The 19,186-nt window shown below is 48.6% G+C and overlaps 1 protein-coding gene across 1 annotated transcript in view; it reads left to right on the top strand.

Moving 5' to 3' along the window:
- Positions 1-19,186, top strand: part of MAN1A2 (mannosidase alpha class 1A member 2) — a 129,290-nt gene that overhangs the window by 83,041 nt on the left and 27,063 nt on the right. Inside the window, exons 2-4 of the mRNA XM_068270998.1 lie at positions 3,123-3,378; positions 15,153-15,249; positions 18,445-18,563. Coding sequence (XP_068127099.1) covers positions 3,123-3,378; positions 15,153-15,249; positions 18,445-18,563 — 472 coding nt within the window. The remainder of the gene's footprint in view (positions 1-3,122; positions 3,379-15,152; positions 15,250-18,444; positions 18,564-19,186) is intronic.

The raw sequence follows: 19,186 nt of genomic DNA, 5'->3' as shown, positions 1-19,186 counted from the left end.
TTTGAGGACAGTCAGTGACATGACTATGTACTCTGTAAAGTGCTGCAGAAGATGTCAGTGCTATATAAATACATAATAATATGGTAGGACATTACAGTGTTCTCCCCAGAATTTTTTTCCAGCCGGGTGGCATGAAATAATAGCCGGGTGGCATGAAAAAGTAGCCGGGTGGGTTGAGATGAAAATGCAGGGCAACTCTGCTTACAGCATAGGAGGTGAGCCGATGACAGCCGGGTGGTCACCAAATCTAGCCGGGTGGAGCACCCGGCTAAAAGAGCCTGGGGAGAACACTGCATTAGATTATGACTATATGGTAGGATTAGATTGTGAGCTCATCTGAGGACAGTGACATGACTGTGCTCTGTAATGTGCTGCAGAAGATGTCAGTGCTATATAAATGCATAGTAATAATATGGTAGGACATTAGATTATGACTATATGGTAGGATTAGAGTGTGAGCTCCTCTGAGGACAGTCAGTGACATGACTATATACTCTGTAATGTGCTGCAGGAGATGTCAGTGCTATATAAATACATAATAATAATAATATGGTAGCACATTAGACTATGACTATGGTAGGATTAGAGTGTAAGCTCCTCTGAGGACAGTCAGTGACATGACTATGTACTCTGTAATGTGCTGCAGAAGATGTCAGTGCTATATAAATACATAATAATAATATGGTAGGACATTACACCCGTGACTATGGTAGGATTAGAGTGTGAGCTCCTCTGAGGACAGTCAGTGACATGACTATATACTCTGTTATGTGCTGCAGGAGATGTCAGTGCTACAGTGGTTTGCAAAAGTATTCGGCCACCTTGAAGTTTTCCACATTTTGTCCTATTACTGCCACAAACAAGAATCAGTTTTATTGGAATTCCACGTAAAAGACCAACACAAAATGGTGTACACATGAGAAGTGGAACGAAAATCATACATGATTCCAAACATTTTTTACAAATCAATAACTGCAAAGTGGTGTGTGCATAATTATTCGGCCCCCTTTGATCTGAGTGCAGTCAGTTGCCTATAGACATTGCCTAATGAGTGCTAATGACTAAAAAGAGTGCACCTGTGTGATCTAATATCAGTACAAGTACAGCTCCTCTGTGACGGCCTCTGAGGTTGTCTAAGAGAATATTGGGAGCAACAACACCATGGAGTCCAAAGAACACACCAGACAGGTCAGGGATAAAGTTTTTGAGAAATTTAAAGCAGGCTTAGGCTACAAAAAGATTTCCAAAGCCTTGAACATCCCACGGAGCACTGTTCAAGCGCTCATTCAGAAATGGAAGGAGTATGGCTCAACTGTAAACCTACCAAGACAAGGCCGTCCACCTAAACTCACAGGCCTAACAAGGAGAGCGCTGATCAGAAATGCAGTCAAGAGGCCCATGGTGACTCTGGATGAGCTGCAAGGATCTACAGCTCAGGTGGGAGACTCTGTCCATAGGACAACTATTAGTCATGCACTGTACAAAGTTGGCCTTTATGGAAGAGTGGCAAGAAGAAAGCCATTGTTAACAGAAAAGCATAAGAAGTCCCGTTTGCAGTTTGCCACAAGCCATGTGGGGGACACAGCAACCATGTGGAAGAAGGTGCTCTGGTCAGATGAGACCAAAATGGAACGTTTTGGCCAAAATGCAAAACGCTATGTGTGGCAGAAAACTAACACTGCACATCACTCTGAACACATCATCCACTGTCAAATATGGTGGTGGCAGCATCATGCTCTGGGGGTGCTTCTCTTCAGCAGGGACAGGGAAGCTGGTCAGAGTTGATGGGAAGATGGATGGAGCCAAATCTTGGAAGAAAAGCTCTTGGAGTCTGCAAAAGACTTGAGACTGGGGCGGAGGTTCACCTTCCAGCAGGACAATGACCCTAAACATAAAGCCAGGGCAACAATGGAATGGTTTAAAACAAAACATATCCATGTGTTAGAATGGCCCAGTCAAAGTCCAGATCTAAATCCAATCGAGAATCTGTGGCAAGATCTGAAAACTGCTGTTCACAAACGCTGTCCATCTAATCTGACTGAGCTGCAGCTGTTTTGCAAAGAAGAATGGGCAAGGATTTCAGTCTCTAGATGTGCAAAGCTGGTAGAGACATACCCTAAAAGACTGGCAGCTGTAATTGCAGCAAAACGTGGTTCTACAAAGTATTGACTCAGGGGGCTGAATAATTACGCATGCACCACTTTGCAGTTATTGATTTGTAAAAAATGTTTGGAATCGTGTATGATTTTCGTCCCACTTCTCATGTGTACACCACTTTGTATTGGTCTTTCATGTGGAATTCCAATAAAATTGATTCATGTTTGTGGCAGTAATATGACAAAATGTGGAAAACTTAGGGGGCCGATTACTTTTGCAAGCCACTGTATATAAATGCATAGTAATAATATGGTGGGCCATTTAGACTGACTATGGTAGGATTAGAGTGTGAGCTCCTCTGAGGACAGTCAGTGACATGACTGTGTACTCTGTAATCTGCTGCAGTAGATGTCAGTGCTATATAAATACGGTACATAATAATAATATGGTAGGACATTAGACTATGACTATGGTAGGATTAGAGTGTGAGCTCCTCTGAGGACAGTCAATGACATGACTATGTACTCTGTAAAGTGCTGCAGAAGATGTCAGTGCTATATAAATACATAATAAGAATAATATGATAGGACATTACACTATGACTATAGAAGGATTAGACTGTGAGCTCCTTTGAGGACAGTCAGTGACATGACTATGTACTCTGTAATGTGCTGCAGAAGATGTCAGTGCTATATAAATACATAATAATAATATGGTAGGACATTAGACTACGACTATGGTAGGATTAGAGTGTGAGCTCCTCTGAGGACAGTCAGTGACATGACTATGTACTCTGTAAAGTGCTGCAGAAGATGTCAGTGCTATATAAATACATAATAATAATATGGTAGGACATTAGACTACGACTATGGTAGGATTAGAGTGTGAGCTCCTCTGAGGACAGTCAGTGACATGACTATGTACTCTGTACAGTGAAGCAGAAGATGTCAGTGCTACTGTATATAAATACATAGTAATAATATGGTGCATTGTATGATATTGATCTGCATGGTTGTGTGTTGCAGGGAGGACGAGGAGCAGCTGCGGAATAAGATCCGTGCGGACCACGAGCGCGCCCTCCAGGAGGCCAAGGAGAAGCTGAAGAAGTCTCGGGAGGAGATCCGGGCGGAGATCCAGACCGAGAAGAACAAGCTGATGGAGGAGATGAAGAAGAAGGACAATCCTCCGCTGCCGCTGGCTCCCGTTCCCAACCTTCCAGAGCTGAAGAGTGGCGACCCCGGCGATCCCGACATCCGGGAGAAACGGGACAAGATCAAGGAGGTGAGCAGGCGGGAGGGCAACGCCCCCGACAGGTGGCTATAGGGGAGGGGACAGCAGTGGTGACGCCCCCTACAGGTAGCCATAGAGGAGGGGAGGGGACAGCAGTGGTGACGCCCCATACAGGTGGCCATAGAGAAGGGGAGGGGACAGCAGTGGTGACGCCCCCTACAGGTGGCTATAGAGGGGAGGGGACAGCAGCGGTGACGCCCCTACTGGTGGCCGTAGAGGAGGGGACAGTAGTGGTGACGCCCCGTACAGGTGGCCATAGAGGGGAGAGGACAGCCGTGGTGACGCCCCTACAGGTGGCCATAGAGGAGGGGAGGGGACAGCAGTGGTGACGCCCCTACAGGTGGCCATAGAGGAGGGGAGGGGACAGCAGTGGTGACGCCCCCTACAGTTGGCCATAGAGGGGAGGGGACAGCAGTGGTGACGCCCCTACAGGTGGCCATAGAGGAGGAGACAGCAGTGGTGACGCCCCATACAGGTGGCCATAGGGGAGGGGACAGCAGTGGTGACACCCCCTACAGGTGGCCATAGAGGAGGGGAGGGGACAGTAGTGGTGACGCCCCCTACAGGTGGCTGTAGAGGAGGGGAGGGGACAGCAGTGGTGACATCCCCTACTGGTGGCTATAGAGGAGGGGAGGGGACAGCAGTGGTGACGCCCCCTACAGGTGGCCGTAGGGGAGGGGACAGCAGTGGTGACATCCCCTACAGGTGGCCGTAGAGGAGGGGAGGGGACAGCAGTGATGACATCCCCTACAGGTGGCCATAGAGGGGAGAGGACAGCAGTGGTGACGCCCCTACAGGTGGCCATAGAGGAGGGGAGGGGACAGTAGTGGTGACGCCCCTACAGGTGGCCATAGAGGAGGGGAAGGGACAGCAGTGGTGACGCCCCCTACAGTTGGCCATAGAGGGGAGGGGACAGCAGTGGTGACGCCCCCTACAGGTGGCCATAGAGGAGGAGACAGCAGTGGTGACGCCCCATACAGGTGGCCATAGAGGAGGAGACAGCAGTGGTGACGCCCCCTACAGGTGGCCATAGAGGAGGGGAGGGGACAGTAGTGGTGACGCCCCGTACAGGTGGCCATAGAGGGGAGAGGACAGCAGTGGTGACGCCCCATACAGGTGGCCATAGGGGAGGGGACAGCAGTGGTGACGCCCCTACAGGTGGCCATAGAGGAGGGGAGGGGACAGTAGTGGTGACGCCCCCTACAGGTGGCCGTAGAGGAGGGGAGGGGACAGCAGTGGTGACATCCCCTACAGGTGGCCATAGAGGAGGGGAGGGTTCAGTAGTGGTGACGCCCCGTACAGGTGGCCATAGAGGAGGGGAGGGGACAGTAGTGGTGACGCCCCCTACAGGTGGCCGTAGAGGAGGGGAGGGGACAGCAGTGGTGACATCCCCTACTGGTGGCTATAGAGGAGGGGAGGGGACGGTAGTGGTGACGCTCCTACAGGTGGCCGTAGGGGAGGGGACAGCAGTGGTGACATCCCCTACAGGTGGCCATAGAGGAGGGGAGGTGACAGTAGTGGTGACGCCCCTACAGGTGGCCGTAGAGGAGGGGACAGCAGTGGTGACACCCCTACAGGTGGCCATAGAGGAGGGGAGGGGACAGTAGTGGTGACGCCCCTACAGGTGGCCATAGAGGAGGGGAGGTGACAGTAGTGGTGATGCCCCGTACAGGTGGCCATAGAGGAGGGGAGGAGGCAACAGTGGTGACGCCCCCTACAGGTGGCCGTAGAGGAGGGGAGGAGACAACAGTGGTGATGTGTTTGGAATAATATAAAAAGTTTTTCAAAAAAAACCGTCTGATCGGATCTTGAGTCTTTGTACCGGCGGTAGTTTGCATCTCCCCATTGAGGTGAAGGGAAGCCTTCATTGCATTTACTAATGCAACCATGATGTGATCCAGTATGCCAACACCAGAAGCTCAGTGATGAAGCCAGTCATTGGTTGGGAATACTGTGGCTTGAGGACCACTCCAGCGAATAAAATAAGCAGTTTAAAATTGAAAGAACCAATAGGTTTTGGACTAGTCCATCTCCTCATGAGGGAGCTTTCGAGACAGCAAAGGATGATTTGCATATTCTGCAGTGATGCATTGTGGGAGACCTCATATGCCCACTCCAACCTGAATAATCGCAAATTCTTTCTGTTTTCAGAAGGCAAACGTTTATTTTCCATGGCATTCTAGAAAGAGGGCTTTTTAGTCCTTTTGTAGCCCCGTAGGCCTCATTCACATCTATGCAGCGCAGATGCAACGCGTACGATCGCACGCCATCTGCGCTGCTACCTCCTGCACTACTGATCCCATCCACTGACAGTGAATGGGTCAGCTCTGCGCTTGCGGGCAGAATGCATGCAGCAGTACACAAGTGCATCTTTTTTTCTTTTTCTTTTTTTTTTTTTTATTCCATCCTACTGCCAAATACAGTGGCTTACTAAGATCAATTTATACAATACAAACAAGCTATTTTTTTAAACACGAGTAGACTTTTTTTTTTTAATAGTTTATCATACACTACCTCCCTGACGTTCAATTTCCCCAGGATTTCTGTGCAGAAAGTGATAAAATGTATTTTTAAAACTTTTTTTTTTCTGTAACTTGCCAAAATGTGTCAAGCAAGGGTCTAGTATACAGTGCAGGAGAGTATTGCTGTGTATGCACGTTTATACTATTCACAGCAGGATTTTTTTGATGGATATATCTGTCAGTACTGCTGAGGAGGTTAAAGACAAGGTGGTATATCCATTTCTTAAGGAGCGCCTACCCCCACCACTGCAACGAGCGGCTGGCCGGCCAGACCCCCCCCCCCCCCCCCTGCCGACAGCGGAGAGCGAGAACCGTCTGCCAAAAGCCCCACCCCCGACTGACCCGACCTATGAGTCTTGTCCAAGACCGCAGCACCGGTCTCTGACAGTATATGGTGGGTACAGGTATAGACTGGTAGCCGGGTGATATGATGCTGTATATACGGTGTATGATGGGTACAGGTATAGACTGGTAGCCAGGTGATATGAAGCTGTATATACAGTGTATGATAGGTACAGGTATAGACTGGTAGCCGGGTGATATGATGCTGTATATACAGTGTATGATGGGTACAGGTATAGACTGGTAGCCGGGTGATATGATGCTGTATATACAGTGTATGATGGGTACAGGTATAGACTGGTAGCCGGGTGATATGATGCTGTATATACAGTGTATGATGGGTACAGGTATAGACTGGTAGCCGGGTGATATGAAGCTGTATATACAGTGTATGATGGGTACAGGTATAGACTGGTAGCCGGGTGATATGATGCTGTATATGCAGTGTATGATGGGTACAGGTATAGACTGGTAGCCGGGTGATATGAAGCTGTATATACAGTGTATGATGGGTACAGGTATAGACTGGTAGCCGGGTGATATGATGCTGTATATAGTATATGATGGGTACAGGTATAGACTGGTAGCCGGGTGATATGAAGCTGTATATACAGTGTATGATGGGTACAGGTATAGACTGGTAGCCGGGTGATATGAAGCTGTATATACAGTGTATGATGGGTACAGGTATAGACTGGTAGCCGGGTGATATGAAGCTGTATATACAGTGTATGATGGGTACAGGTATAGACTGGTAGCCGGGTGATATGATGCTGTATATAGTATATGATGGGTACAGGTATAGACTGGTAGCCGGGTGATATGAAGCTGTATATACAGTGTATGATGGGTACAGGTATAGACTGGTAGCCGGGTGATATGATGCTGTATATACAGTGTATGATGTGTACAGGTATAGACTGGTAGCCGGGTGATATGAAGCTGTATATACAGTGTATGATGGGTACAGGTATAGACTGGTAGCTGGGTGATATGAAGCTGTATATACAGTGTATGATGGGTACAGGTATAGACTGGTAGCCGGGTGATATGAAGCTGTATATACAGTGTATGATGGGTACAGGTATAAACTGGTAGCCGGGTGATATGATGCTGTATATACAGTGTATGATGGGTACAGGTATAGACTGGTAGCCGGGTGATATGAAGCTGTATATACAGTGTATGATGGGTACAGGTATAGACTGGTAGCCGGGTGATATGATGCTGTATATACAGTGTATGATGGGTACTGGTATAGACTGGTAGCCGGGTGATATGAAGCTGTATATACAGTGTATGATGGGTACAGGTATAGACTGGTAGCCGGGTGATATGATGCTGTATATACAGTGTATGATGGGTACAGGTATAGACTGGTAGCTGTGTGATATGAAGCTGTATATACAGTGTATGATGAGTACAGGTATAGACTGGTAGCCGGGTGATATGAAGCTGTATATACAGTGTATGATGGGTACAGGTATAGACTGGTAGCCGGGTGATATGAAGCTGTATATACAGTGTATGATGGGTACTGGTATAGACTGGTAGCCGGGTGATATGAAGCTGTGTATACAGTGTATGATGGGTACAGGTATAGACTGGTAGCCGGGTGATATGATGCTGTATATACAGTGTATGATGGGTACAGGTATAGACTGGTAGCTGTGTGATATGAAGCTGTATATACAGTGTATGATGAGTACAGGTATAGACTGGTAGCCGGGGGATATGAAGCTGTATATACAGTGTATGATGGGTACAGGTATAGACTGGTAGCCGGGTGATATGAAGCTGTATATACAGTGTATGATGGGTACAGGTATAGACTGGTAGCCGGGTGATATGAAGCTGTATATACAGTGTATGATGGGTACAGGTATAGACTGGTAGCCGGGTGATATGATGCTGTATATAGTATATGATGGGTACAGGTATAGACTGGTAGCCGGGTGATATGAAGCTGTATATACAGTGTATGATGGGTACAGGTATAGACTGGTAGCTGTGTGATATGAAGCTGTATATACAGTGTATGATCAGTACAGGTATAGACTGGTACCCGGATGATATGATGCTGTATATACAGTGTATGATGGGTACAGGTATAGACTGGTAGCCGGGTGATATGATGCTGTATATACAGTGTGTGATGGGTACAGGTATAGACTGGTAGCCGGGTGATATGAAGCTGTATATACAGTGTATGATGGGTACAGGTATAGACTGGTAGCCGGGTGATATGAAGCTGTATATACAGTGTATGATGGGTACAGGTATAGACTGGTAGCCGGGTGATATGAAGCTGTATATACAGTGTGTGATGGGTACAGGTATAGACTGGTAGCCGGGTGATATGATGCTGTATATACAGTGTGTGATGGGTACAGGTATAGACTGGTAGCCTGGTGATATGAAGCTGTATATACAGTGTATGATGGGTACAGGTATAGACTGGTAGCCGGGTGATATGATGCTGTATATACAGTGTATGATGGGTACAGGTATAGACTGGTAGCCGGGTGATATGATGCTGTATATACAGTGTATGATGGCTACAGGTATAGACTGGTAGCCGGGTGATATGATGCTGTATATACAGTGTATGATGGCTACAGGTATAGACTGGTAGCCGGGTGATATGAAGCTGTATATACAGTGTATGATGGGTACAGGTATAGACTGGTAGCCGGGTGATATGAAGCTGTATACACAGTGTATGATGGGTACAGGTATAGACTGGTAGTCGGGTGATATGAAGCTGTATATACAGTGTATGATGGGTACAGATATAGACTGGTAGCCGGGTGATATGATGCTGTATATACAGTGTATGATGGGTACAGGTATAGACTGGTAGCCAGATGATATGATGCTGTATATACAGTGTATGATGGGTACAGGTATAGACTGGTAGCTGTGTGATATGAAGCTGTATATACATTGTATGATGGGTACAGGTATAGACTGGTAGCCGGGTGATATGATGCTGTATATACAGTGTGTGATGGGTACAGGTATAGACTGGTAGCTGTGTGATATGAAGCTGTATATACAGTGTATGATGGGTACAGGTATAGACTGGTAGCCGGGTGATATGATGCTGTATATACAGTGTATGATGGGTACAGGTATAGACTGGTAGCCGGGTGATATGATGCTGTATATACAGTGTATGATGGGTACAGGTATAGACTGGTAGCCGGGTGATATGATGCTGTATATACAGTGTATGATGGGTACAGGTATAGACTGGTAGCCGGGTGATATTAAGCTGTATATACAGTGTATGATGGGTACAGGTATAGACTGGTAGCCGGGTGATATGAAGCTGTATATACAGTGTATGATGGGTACAGGTATAGACTGGTAGCCTGGTGATAGGATGCTGTATATACAGTGTATGATGGTACAGGTATAGACTGGTAGCCGGGTGATATGATGCTGTATATACAGTGTATGATGGGTACAGGTATAGACTGGTAGCCAGCGATATGATGCTGTATATACAGTGTATGATGGGTACAGGTATAGACTGGTAGCCGGGTGATATGATGCTGTATATACAGTGTATGATGGGTACAGGTATAGACTGGTAGCCGGGTGATATGATGCTGTATATACAGTGTATGATGGGTACAGGTATAGACTGGTAGCCGGGTGATATGAAGCTGTATATACAGTGTATGATGGGTACAGGTATAGACTGGTAGCCGGGTGATATGAAGCTGTATATACAGTGTATGATGGGTACAGGTATAGACTGGTAGCCGGGTGATATGATGCTGTATTTACAGTGTATGATGGGTACAGGTATAGATTGGTAGCCGGGTGATATGAAGCTGTATATACAGTGTATGATGGGTACAGGTATAGACTGGTAGCCGGGTGATATGAAGCTGTATATACAGTGTATGATGGGTACAGGTATAGACTGGTAGCCGGGTGATATGATGCTGTATATACAGTGTATGATGGGTACAGGTATAGACTGGTAGCTGGGTGATATGAAGCTGTATATACAGTGTATGATGGGTACAGGTATAGACTGGTAGCCGGGTGATATGAAGCTGTATATACAGTGTATGATGGGTACAGGTATAGACTGGTAGCCGGGTGATATGATGCTGTATATACAGTGTATGATGGGTACAGGTATAGACTGGTAGCCGGGTGATATGAAGCTGTATATACAGTGTATGATGGGTACAGGTATAGACTGGTAGCCGGGTGATATGATGCTGTATATACAGTGTATGATGGGTACAGGTATAGACTGGTAGCCGGGTGATATGATGCTGTATATACAGTGTATGATGGGTACAGGTATAGACTGGTAGCCGGGTGATATGAGGCTGTATATACAGTGTATGATGGGTACAGGTATAGACTGGTAGCCGGGTGATATGAAGCTTGTGTGTGTGTGTGTGTGTGTGTGTGTGTGTGTGTGTGTGTGTGTGTGTGTGTGTGTGTGTGTGTACAGTGTGTGTGTACAGTGTGTGTGTACAGTGTGTGTGTGTGTGTGTACAGTGTGTGTGCGTGTGTGTGTGTGTACAGTGTGTGTGTGTGTGTGTACAGTGTGTGTGTGTGTGTGTGTGTACAGTGTGTGTGTGTGTGTGTGTGTGTGTGTACAGTGTGTACAGTGTGTGTGTGTGTGTGTGTGTACAGTGTGTGTGTGTGTGTGTGTACAGTGTGTGTGTGTGTTTTGATATGAGGCTGTATATACAGTGTATGATGATGTCTGGGTCAGGCTCTTCTTTCTATTCGCCTCCTCTCTCTTCTCTCTCTGTATTCCTTCTCTCCCTCCTCCTCCCCCAGCCCTTGTGACCCGCTGAGCTCTCTGTGCCATCATGTGTGCCAGCCACTCACAGCTCCGTCTAATGGCAATTAAAAGCTTTTCACTCTAGCGAGTCTTGCAGCACAGTAGGAGGCTGGTGAGGGCTTCTGCCAGCTGCCTGTCATTAGCTGCCTGCGAGGTGGAGATCGGAGGGGGGCAGGCTGCCAGGGGGGCACTGCTGGGGGGGGGGGGAGATGGGAGGGAGCAGGCTGCAGCGGGGGGGACGACGATCGGATAGGGGCAAACTGCTGCGTGGGGGGGCAGCAAACTGCCAGGAGGGGGCACTGCAAGCAGGAGGAGTGAGATCAGAGGGAAGCAGGCTGCCACCAGGGGGCACTGCAGGGGGGGTGGAGATTGGGGTGGGGGGGGCAGACTTCCACAAGGGGGCACTGGAGGGGAGATGGAAGGGGGGCAGGCTTCCAGGAGGGGCACTGCAGGGGGAAGGAGGTGGGTGAGAGGGGATGACACACATATGGCTGCAGCCATGTGACTGGCCCGCTCTCGGCTGGCTGATATCCTGACTACAGAGCGGTGATGTCATGTTGGTGGCACCGGTGCCAGCGTTTATACTGTACACACACACAGTGCCCTCAGATCACCGTTCACCCAGATTCCTCCAGATGACTCTAAATCGGGTAATTATCGTGTGTCCTCCCCACAGGACCTCAGTCCCTGCATTATTCAGCAGATTTCCTGATCATACGTTGTCATTCATACGTCAATCAGCAATCGGGTCATCCAAGGAGGTTGGCGTCTTCTGACCGCTCTGACCAAGCAAGGAAGATGATTGCAACGTTATAGATGCCAATCATTTCTGTGTACATGCAAATTGTATGCAGATCAGATTTGGGTTCAATTCGCTGGTTTTGATTGGCTGAGTTTCAATCTGGGTACAATATACGCTTAGTTTACTCACTACAGAATTATCTGAATGTCAGAGAGCTTCTATGAGGCGCACAGAAGATCTGCCTCAAGCTCCATACATCTGGCTAATTGCTCAGTGGATAGAGTGATCGATTTGTACTGTGTGTGGTCAGCTTTTACAGTTTTGTTAAAACCGAAGTGAGCGGAATTTAGAAGCTGCCATATTTATTTCCTCTTTAGCAATACCAGTTGCCTGGCTGTCCTGCTGATCTGTCTGGAATCAGAGTCTGAAGCACACCAGAAACAAGCATGTATTAGAGGCCGAGGATCAGCAGGACAGCCAGGCAACCTGCATTGTGTAAAGGAAAATAAATATGTCAGCCTCCATATTCCTCTGACCTTCAATCGAATTCTTGGGCAGGGTTGCCAACTCATCCATATTTAAATACTGACACATCTAAGTTACACAGGTTCTGGGGCTTCTCACACATAATCAGTGCCTAAACTGCATCTAACTAGCCACAGGACATGTATAATTCATAAGCGTCCGTATTTAAAGGGATGAGTTGGCAACACTGTTCTTGGGAAGTGTTCACCTTTAGAATCTTTCGCAGTCGATTTGGGACATCAAGGAGGTGTATTTTGTGCCAATCCGAATCTTCACTGAAAATTGTACCGTAAGTGCACAACTAGCATTAGTTATTTAAAGTGATGCTGAGCTGAATCTCCGGTTCAAAACGAGCTCTTGCCCTGCAGAGAGGGAAGCTCAGGATTCTGTAGAGGCTTCTCTCCCTTGTCGGCAGCCACCCGTTGCTGAGCGCGGCTCCCCCTCTGAATCGGACCACGCAGCTCCTCTTCCTTGTTCATGGCTGCACTGTAGCCGCGCCTGCCTGCCTGCCTGCTCGCCCGCTCATGCGCAGTAGCACGAAGCCCACGTCCCCAGCCCACTGCACATGCGCAGTTGAGCTCAGTCAGCTATTCCGCGGCCATGAATAAGGAAGAGAAGCTGCACAGCCCTGATGTTATTAGCGACAATGCCTTGCCGCTAATCTTCCGGGGGGCCACGCTCAGTGACGGGGGACATTAGAATAGAGAGGAAAGCCTCAATAGCATCCTGGGGCTTCCCTCTCTTTAGGTAAGTATCTGATTTCGTGCCTGAACTTCAGCTCCAGTACACTTTAAGTATTTGGAGTAAGTCAGACGGAGAGAACTCGCTGGGGGATTTAAGCGTGTCTCGTGTCTGTGAGCAGAGGGTCCTGCGGACACCAGACGTCACGTCACCTCCACATTCACCGGAGCACTCTGTGACATTCAGAGATGCCGGTCTATGCACAGGTGAGGTGGTGGAACGTCCCCTCCTGGCCGCAGGGACAGCCCTGACTCTCTGAGATACCACTCTGTACACAAGTGAGGTGCTGGGGCAGCCCTGACTCTCTGAGATGCACCTCTGTACACAGGTGAGGTGCTGGAACACCCAGTGACTCTGAGATACCGGTCTGTGACAGGTGAGGTGCTGGAACGCCCCATCCTGGCCACAGGGACAGCCCTCTCTCTCTCAGAGATGCACCTCTGTACACAGGTGAGGTGCTGGAACACCCAGTGACTCTGAGATACCGGTCTGTGACAGGTGAGGTGGTGGAACACCCCCTTCCTGGCCACAGGGACAGCCCTCTCTCTCTCAGAGATACCCCTCTGTACACAGGTGAGGTGCTGGAACACCCAGTGACTCTGAGATACCGGTCTTTGCACAGGTGAGGTCGTGGAACACCCCCTCCTGGCCGCAGGGACAGCCCTGACTCTCTGAAACGCAATGTGTACACAGGTGAGGTTCTGGAACGCCCCCTCCTGGCCACAGGGACAGCCCTGACTCTCGGAGATACCCCTCTGTACACAGGTGAGGTGCTGGAACACCCAGTGACTCTGAGATACCGGTCTGTGCACAGGTGAGGTGGTGGAACACCCCCTTCCTGGCCACAGGGACAGCCCTCACTCTCAGAGATACCCCTCTGTACACAGGTGAGGTGATGGTACGCTCCCTCCTGGTCGCAGGGACAACCCTGACTCTCTGAGATAACCCTCTGTATACAGGTGAGGTGCAGGGGCAGCCCTGACTCTCGGAGATACCCCTCTGTACACAGGTGAGGTGCTGGGGCAGCCCTGACACTCAGAGATACTGTTCTGTACACAGGTGAGGTGATGGTACGCTCCCTCCTGGTCGCAGGGACAACCCTGACTCTCTGAGATACCCCTCTGTATACAAGTGAGGTGCTGGGGCAGCCCTGACACTCCGAGATACTGGTCTGTACACAGGTGAGGTGATGGTACGCCTACTCCTGGCCGCAGGGACAGCCCTGACTCTCTGAGATACCGCTCTGTACACAGGTGAGGTGCTGGGGCAGCCCTGACACTCCGAAATACTGGTCTGTACACAGGTGAGGTGATGGAACGCCCCCTCCTGGCCACAGGGGCAGCCCTGACTCTCTGAGATACCCCTCTGTATACAGGTGAGGTGCTGGAACAATGATATACTGGTCTGTACACAGGTGAGGTGGTGGAACGCCCCCTCCTGGCTGCAGGCCCTGACTCTTGATACCCCTCTGTATACATGTGAGGTGCTGGGGCAGCCCTGACACTCCGAGATACTGGTCTGTACACAGGTGAGGTGATGGAACGCCCCCTCCTGGCCACAGGGGCAGCCCTGACTCTCTGAGATACCCCTCTGTATACAGGTGAGGTGCTGGAACAATGAGATACTGGTCTGTACACAGGTGAGGTGATGGTAAGCCCCCTCCTGGCCGCAGGGACAGCCCTGACTCTCTGAGATACCCCTCTGTACACAGGTGAGGTGCTGGGGCAGCCCTGACACTCAGAGATACTGTTCTGTACACAGGTGAGGTGATGGTACGCCCCCTCCTGGCCGCAGGGACAGCCCTGACTCTTGATACCCCTCTGTATACATGTGAGGTGCTGGGGCAGCCCTGACTCTCTGAGATACCCCTCTGTATACAGGTGAGGTGCTGGAACAATGAGATGCTGGTCTGTACACAGGTGAGGTGATGGTACGCCCCCTCCTGGCCGCAGGGACAGCCCTGACTCTCCGGCACAGCTGTGTCACCCTGTCATTATTCCTGTTACCCTGTCATTATGTCTCCTGTCCTCTGAGGGTATCACTCTTCTCTCTCTCTCTCTGTCCTCAGATGATGAAGCATGCCTGGGATAATTACCGGCAGTACGGCTGGGGCCACAACGAGCTCAAACCCATCGCACGGAAGGGACATTCCACCAACATCTTCGGTAAGACCAGCTGCCCATTCATGGGACGCTACTCTCCATGCATCAGCCATTGACGTATAAAGCACCAGCATATTCCGTAGTGCTGTACAAAGGAAGAAATACAAACATGGGGTACATAATGATACAGACAATGGTGTACACCAGAAATGTAGACACTGGTACATAATACAGAACTGGTAATTACAGTGACAGATGTTACATGATAAATAAAGTGTGGAAGAAATTCCAAGACACAAAGGGTGAGAGAGCTCTGCCCTTGTGAGCTTACAATCTAAAGGAATGGAGGAGAACAAGAGGCGGGGTATTACACAATATACATACAGGCAGTGTGTGTTTAGGTTATCTAGTAAGGAATATGACTTGACCAGAGGTTGAAGGAGGAACGGCCTCAGCTAGAGAATATGCTTGTCGGAAAAGGTGAGTTTTGAGGGAGCGTTTTAAGATTTCAAAGGTTGGGGAGTGACGGATGTGTTGTGGAAGGGCATTCCAAAGGAGGGGTGAAGTACATGAGAAGTCTTGTATATGTGAATGTGAGGAGGTGATTCTAGAGGACAAAAGAAGGTCATGTGCAGATCTGAGATTGCGGTTGGGTTGGTATCTGGAGACTAGTGAGGAGATGTACAGGAGAGAGAGTGTGGAGAGCTTTGTAGGTTATGGTTAGGAGTTGGAACTGGATCCTCTGGGTAATTGGCAGCCAGTGAAGAGCTTGACAGAGAGGAGCAGCAGAGGAAGAGCGGGAAGAAAGATGAATAGAAGATAAATAATAACTTAGTTCAGCATGTATATGGCGTTCAAGTAGTTTGGATGCAAATGGGAGAAGTGACACTGGGCAGTAGTTGGGGAGTGCGATGGGAACTAGAGATAGCTTCTCAAGTAGTGGTGTTGCAACAGCCTTTTTGAGTGGTGATAGAGAGATGCCAGTGGAGAGGGATAGGTTACATTGTGATGTTAGTGCAGGGAGGAAGGATGAGGATAGCTGCAGAATGAGATGAGAGGAAACCGTTTAGTGGATTTGGTCATCCAGGGTTGGCAACTGACACGGTGAGGGCGGACATTGGTAAGAGGAGCGAAGGCATCCATCAGTGAGGGATTATGTAAGAAGAGGTGCCACGGCATCAGAGACAGACTGCATGTCTAGATTGCGATAGTTTCTGCGAGTATGTGAGCGTGCTTGTGCCAGGGTGGTAGGAAAAGAGGAGAGAGAGAAGTTGAGTAAGTTATGGTCAGAGAGCGGGAGTGGAGCATTAGTAAAATCAGTGCTAGAAGAGAGATAAGAGAAGATGAGGTAGAGTGTATAACCATTAGAGTGAGTTGGAGCAGAGGGACCACTGAGACAGGCCATAGGAGGAAGTAAGTGATAGAAGTTTGGTGGAGACAGAATTATTAGTGGCAACAGGAATAGTAAAACCACCCATAACGGTGGTGAGGATTTCAGAGGACAGGAGCTGGAGGAGCGATGCAGAGAAGTTATCTAAGAAAACAGAAGCAGGGCCTGGAGGGCGGTAAATAACTGCAATTTGGAGGTTCGAGGGAGAGTATAGTCGGACTGCATGGACTTCAAAGGATGGCAGGGAGAGAGAGGGAATAGGAGTAAGAGGCTTGAAGGAGCATTTGTCTGAGAGGAGAATGCCCACACCACCCACCATGTTTATTCCCACTTCTAGGAGTGTAGCTAAAGTGGAAACCTCCATAAGTGAGGGCAGCAGGTGAGACTGTGTCAGAAGGGGTCAGCCAGGTTTCAGTGATCCCAAAGAATGTGAAAGCATTGGAAATGAAAAGATCATGGATGAAGGGCAGCTTGTTGCTGACTGAGCGGTATTCCAGAAGGCAGCTGAGATAGGAGTGGAGCATGGGGAAGAAATGAAATAATAAGGTTATAGCAATTGGGAGATGAATGGGATTTGTTGCTAACAGTGTGATTAGCAGGTGGAAGTGAGGGTCCAGGGTTTGGTGCAATTTCCCCTGCAGCGAGGAGGAGGAGGAGGCAAAGAGAGTGAAGCAGAGGGTGAGATTTAGACTTCTGTTTAGACACAGCATGAGAAGTAAAATGAGGTTATAGAAATAAGAAAAGCTCATGAGAATCAATCTGCAGAGTGGATAAGAGAGATTGTGAAATGTACAGCATATTGCTGACAGCAGGAGGATGGAGTGTGTAGAGATCTGAAGATGGCTAGGGAAAGCAGGGTGATCGTTAAGACCAGGAAAAACATTGTGGCAACTTACCGTATGTCAGACAAGCAGAGTCTTGTGTCAGTTCCTTCTGTTCCCTTCCGGTTCAATTCTGGTCTAATTCTGGTTGATATCTTTGTACTTAAAGGACAACTGAAGCGAGAGGGATATGGAGGCTGCCATATTTATTTACTTTTAAGCAATACCAGTTGCCTGGCTGGCCTGCTGATCCTCTGCCTCTAATACTCACAGCCATAGCCCCTGAACAAGCATGCAGCAGATCAGGTGTTTCTGACATCAGATCTGACAAGATTAACTGGATGCTTGTTTCTGGTGTGTGATTCAGACACTACTGCAGCCAAATAGATCGGCAGGGCTGCTGGGCAACTGGTATTGTTTAAAAGCAAATATATATGGCAGCTTCTAAATACCTCTCACTTCAGTTGTCCTTTAAAGGGACAGATTGTACTTTAAGGGCTGATACATAATCAGTCTTATAGCTCGGTTATATACTGAAGGCTGCTAGCCTCATTAGCACAACTTTTCAGTGATGGCTAACCTTGGCACTCCAGCTGTGGTGGAACTACAAGTCCCATGAGGCATTGCAATACTCTGGCAGCTCTATGCATAACTCGGGGAGGCAGAGGCATGATGGGATTTGTAGTTTTGTCACAGCTGGAGTGCCAAGGTTAGCCATCACTAGCTTAGACTGACTTCAGGTCATCCAGAGGTGTCACTGCAGCTGGGGATTCTGGGTAATAGCATCACATCTTATATATGAAGCTCTCCCTGGGAAATGTACTGATGCACATGCTGCACTCACAGCTGTGCCTGCACTGCCCCCTCTGGCCGCTGGTGGTAGCGCGGCTCTTGTTTGGCAGCGAGCAGATTTTGCAGCAGATCTCGTTGCAGTAAGAGGATTGCCGTTGAGGCCTAAGCTTGTTTGTACAGCCTGGTTTGTGCAATCCATTTATGTGTGACATCAGCGGGCATCTGGAGATAACCCTGCTCTCCCCTCCCCCACAGGGAACTCGCAGATGGGGGCCACCATAGTGGACGCTCTGGACACCCTCTACATCATGGGGCTGATGGACGAGTTCCATGACGGGCAGGAGTGGGTGCAGAACAACCTGGACTTCGGTGTGGTGAGTGTGCTGCAGTGCTATCGTGTCACCACCAGGGGGAGCAGCGCTGGGGAGATCCCCCTTCTGTGTGTCATTAAAGGAGAACTCCAGCACCTTCATCCTGACATTAACGGGATACAGTGACTTGTCTATGCAGGCGACCCAGCATTTGTAGTGCTTCAAACACCAGAGACCTCCTACTGAAGAGTCCACATCTTTAATGTATTCCAATAAGACAGGAGAAGTCCAAAGTAACATTAGTCAAGGTTCTGTGTACAAGTGAATAGCTAATTATGATATATGACCACTTCTTGTTCACCTCAGAGAAATGATGCCTCGCTTGTCCTAGCAACAACAGAGACATCTGCTTGTGTGAGACTGGTAACACTCACCTGACATCTCACAGTAACACCAGAAATAATCGTACCCCTTGGAGTAATTCTATCCCTGATGTTACCCCTTACAGGAATCCTAATTCTTAGCTCCCCCCTTCCATTAAGCCTGTCTTCCCCTGGCATTGGGCCCAGCAATAAGCTTACCTTTAGATTGGGCATTATGCTAACTGTACTTTTACGGTAAGGCTTATAGCTATGTACTCTCATAGACTCTTGTCATCCAAAACATTTGCTTGTGATCAGTTCAGG

This window comes from Hyperolius riggenbachi, chromosome 2 (genome assembly GCF_040937935.1).
Source record: "Hyperolius riggenbachi isolate aHypRig1 chromosome 2, aHypRig1.pri, whole genome shotgun sequence".
NCBI classification, from domain to species: domain Eukaryota; kingdom Metazoa; phylum Chordata; class Amphibia; order Anura; family Hyperoliidae; genus Hyperolius; species Hyperolius riggenbachi.
Note: the sequence above shows the minus strand (reverse complement) of the source record. Positions and strands in the feature narration are given on the sequence as shown.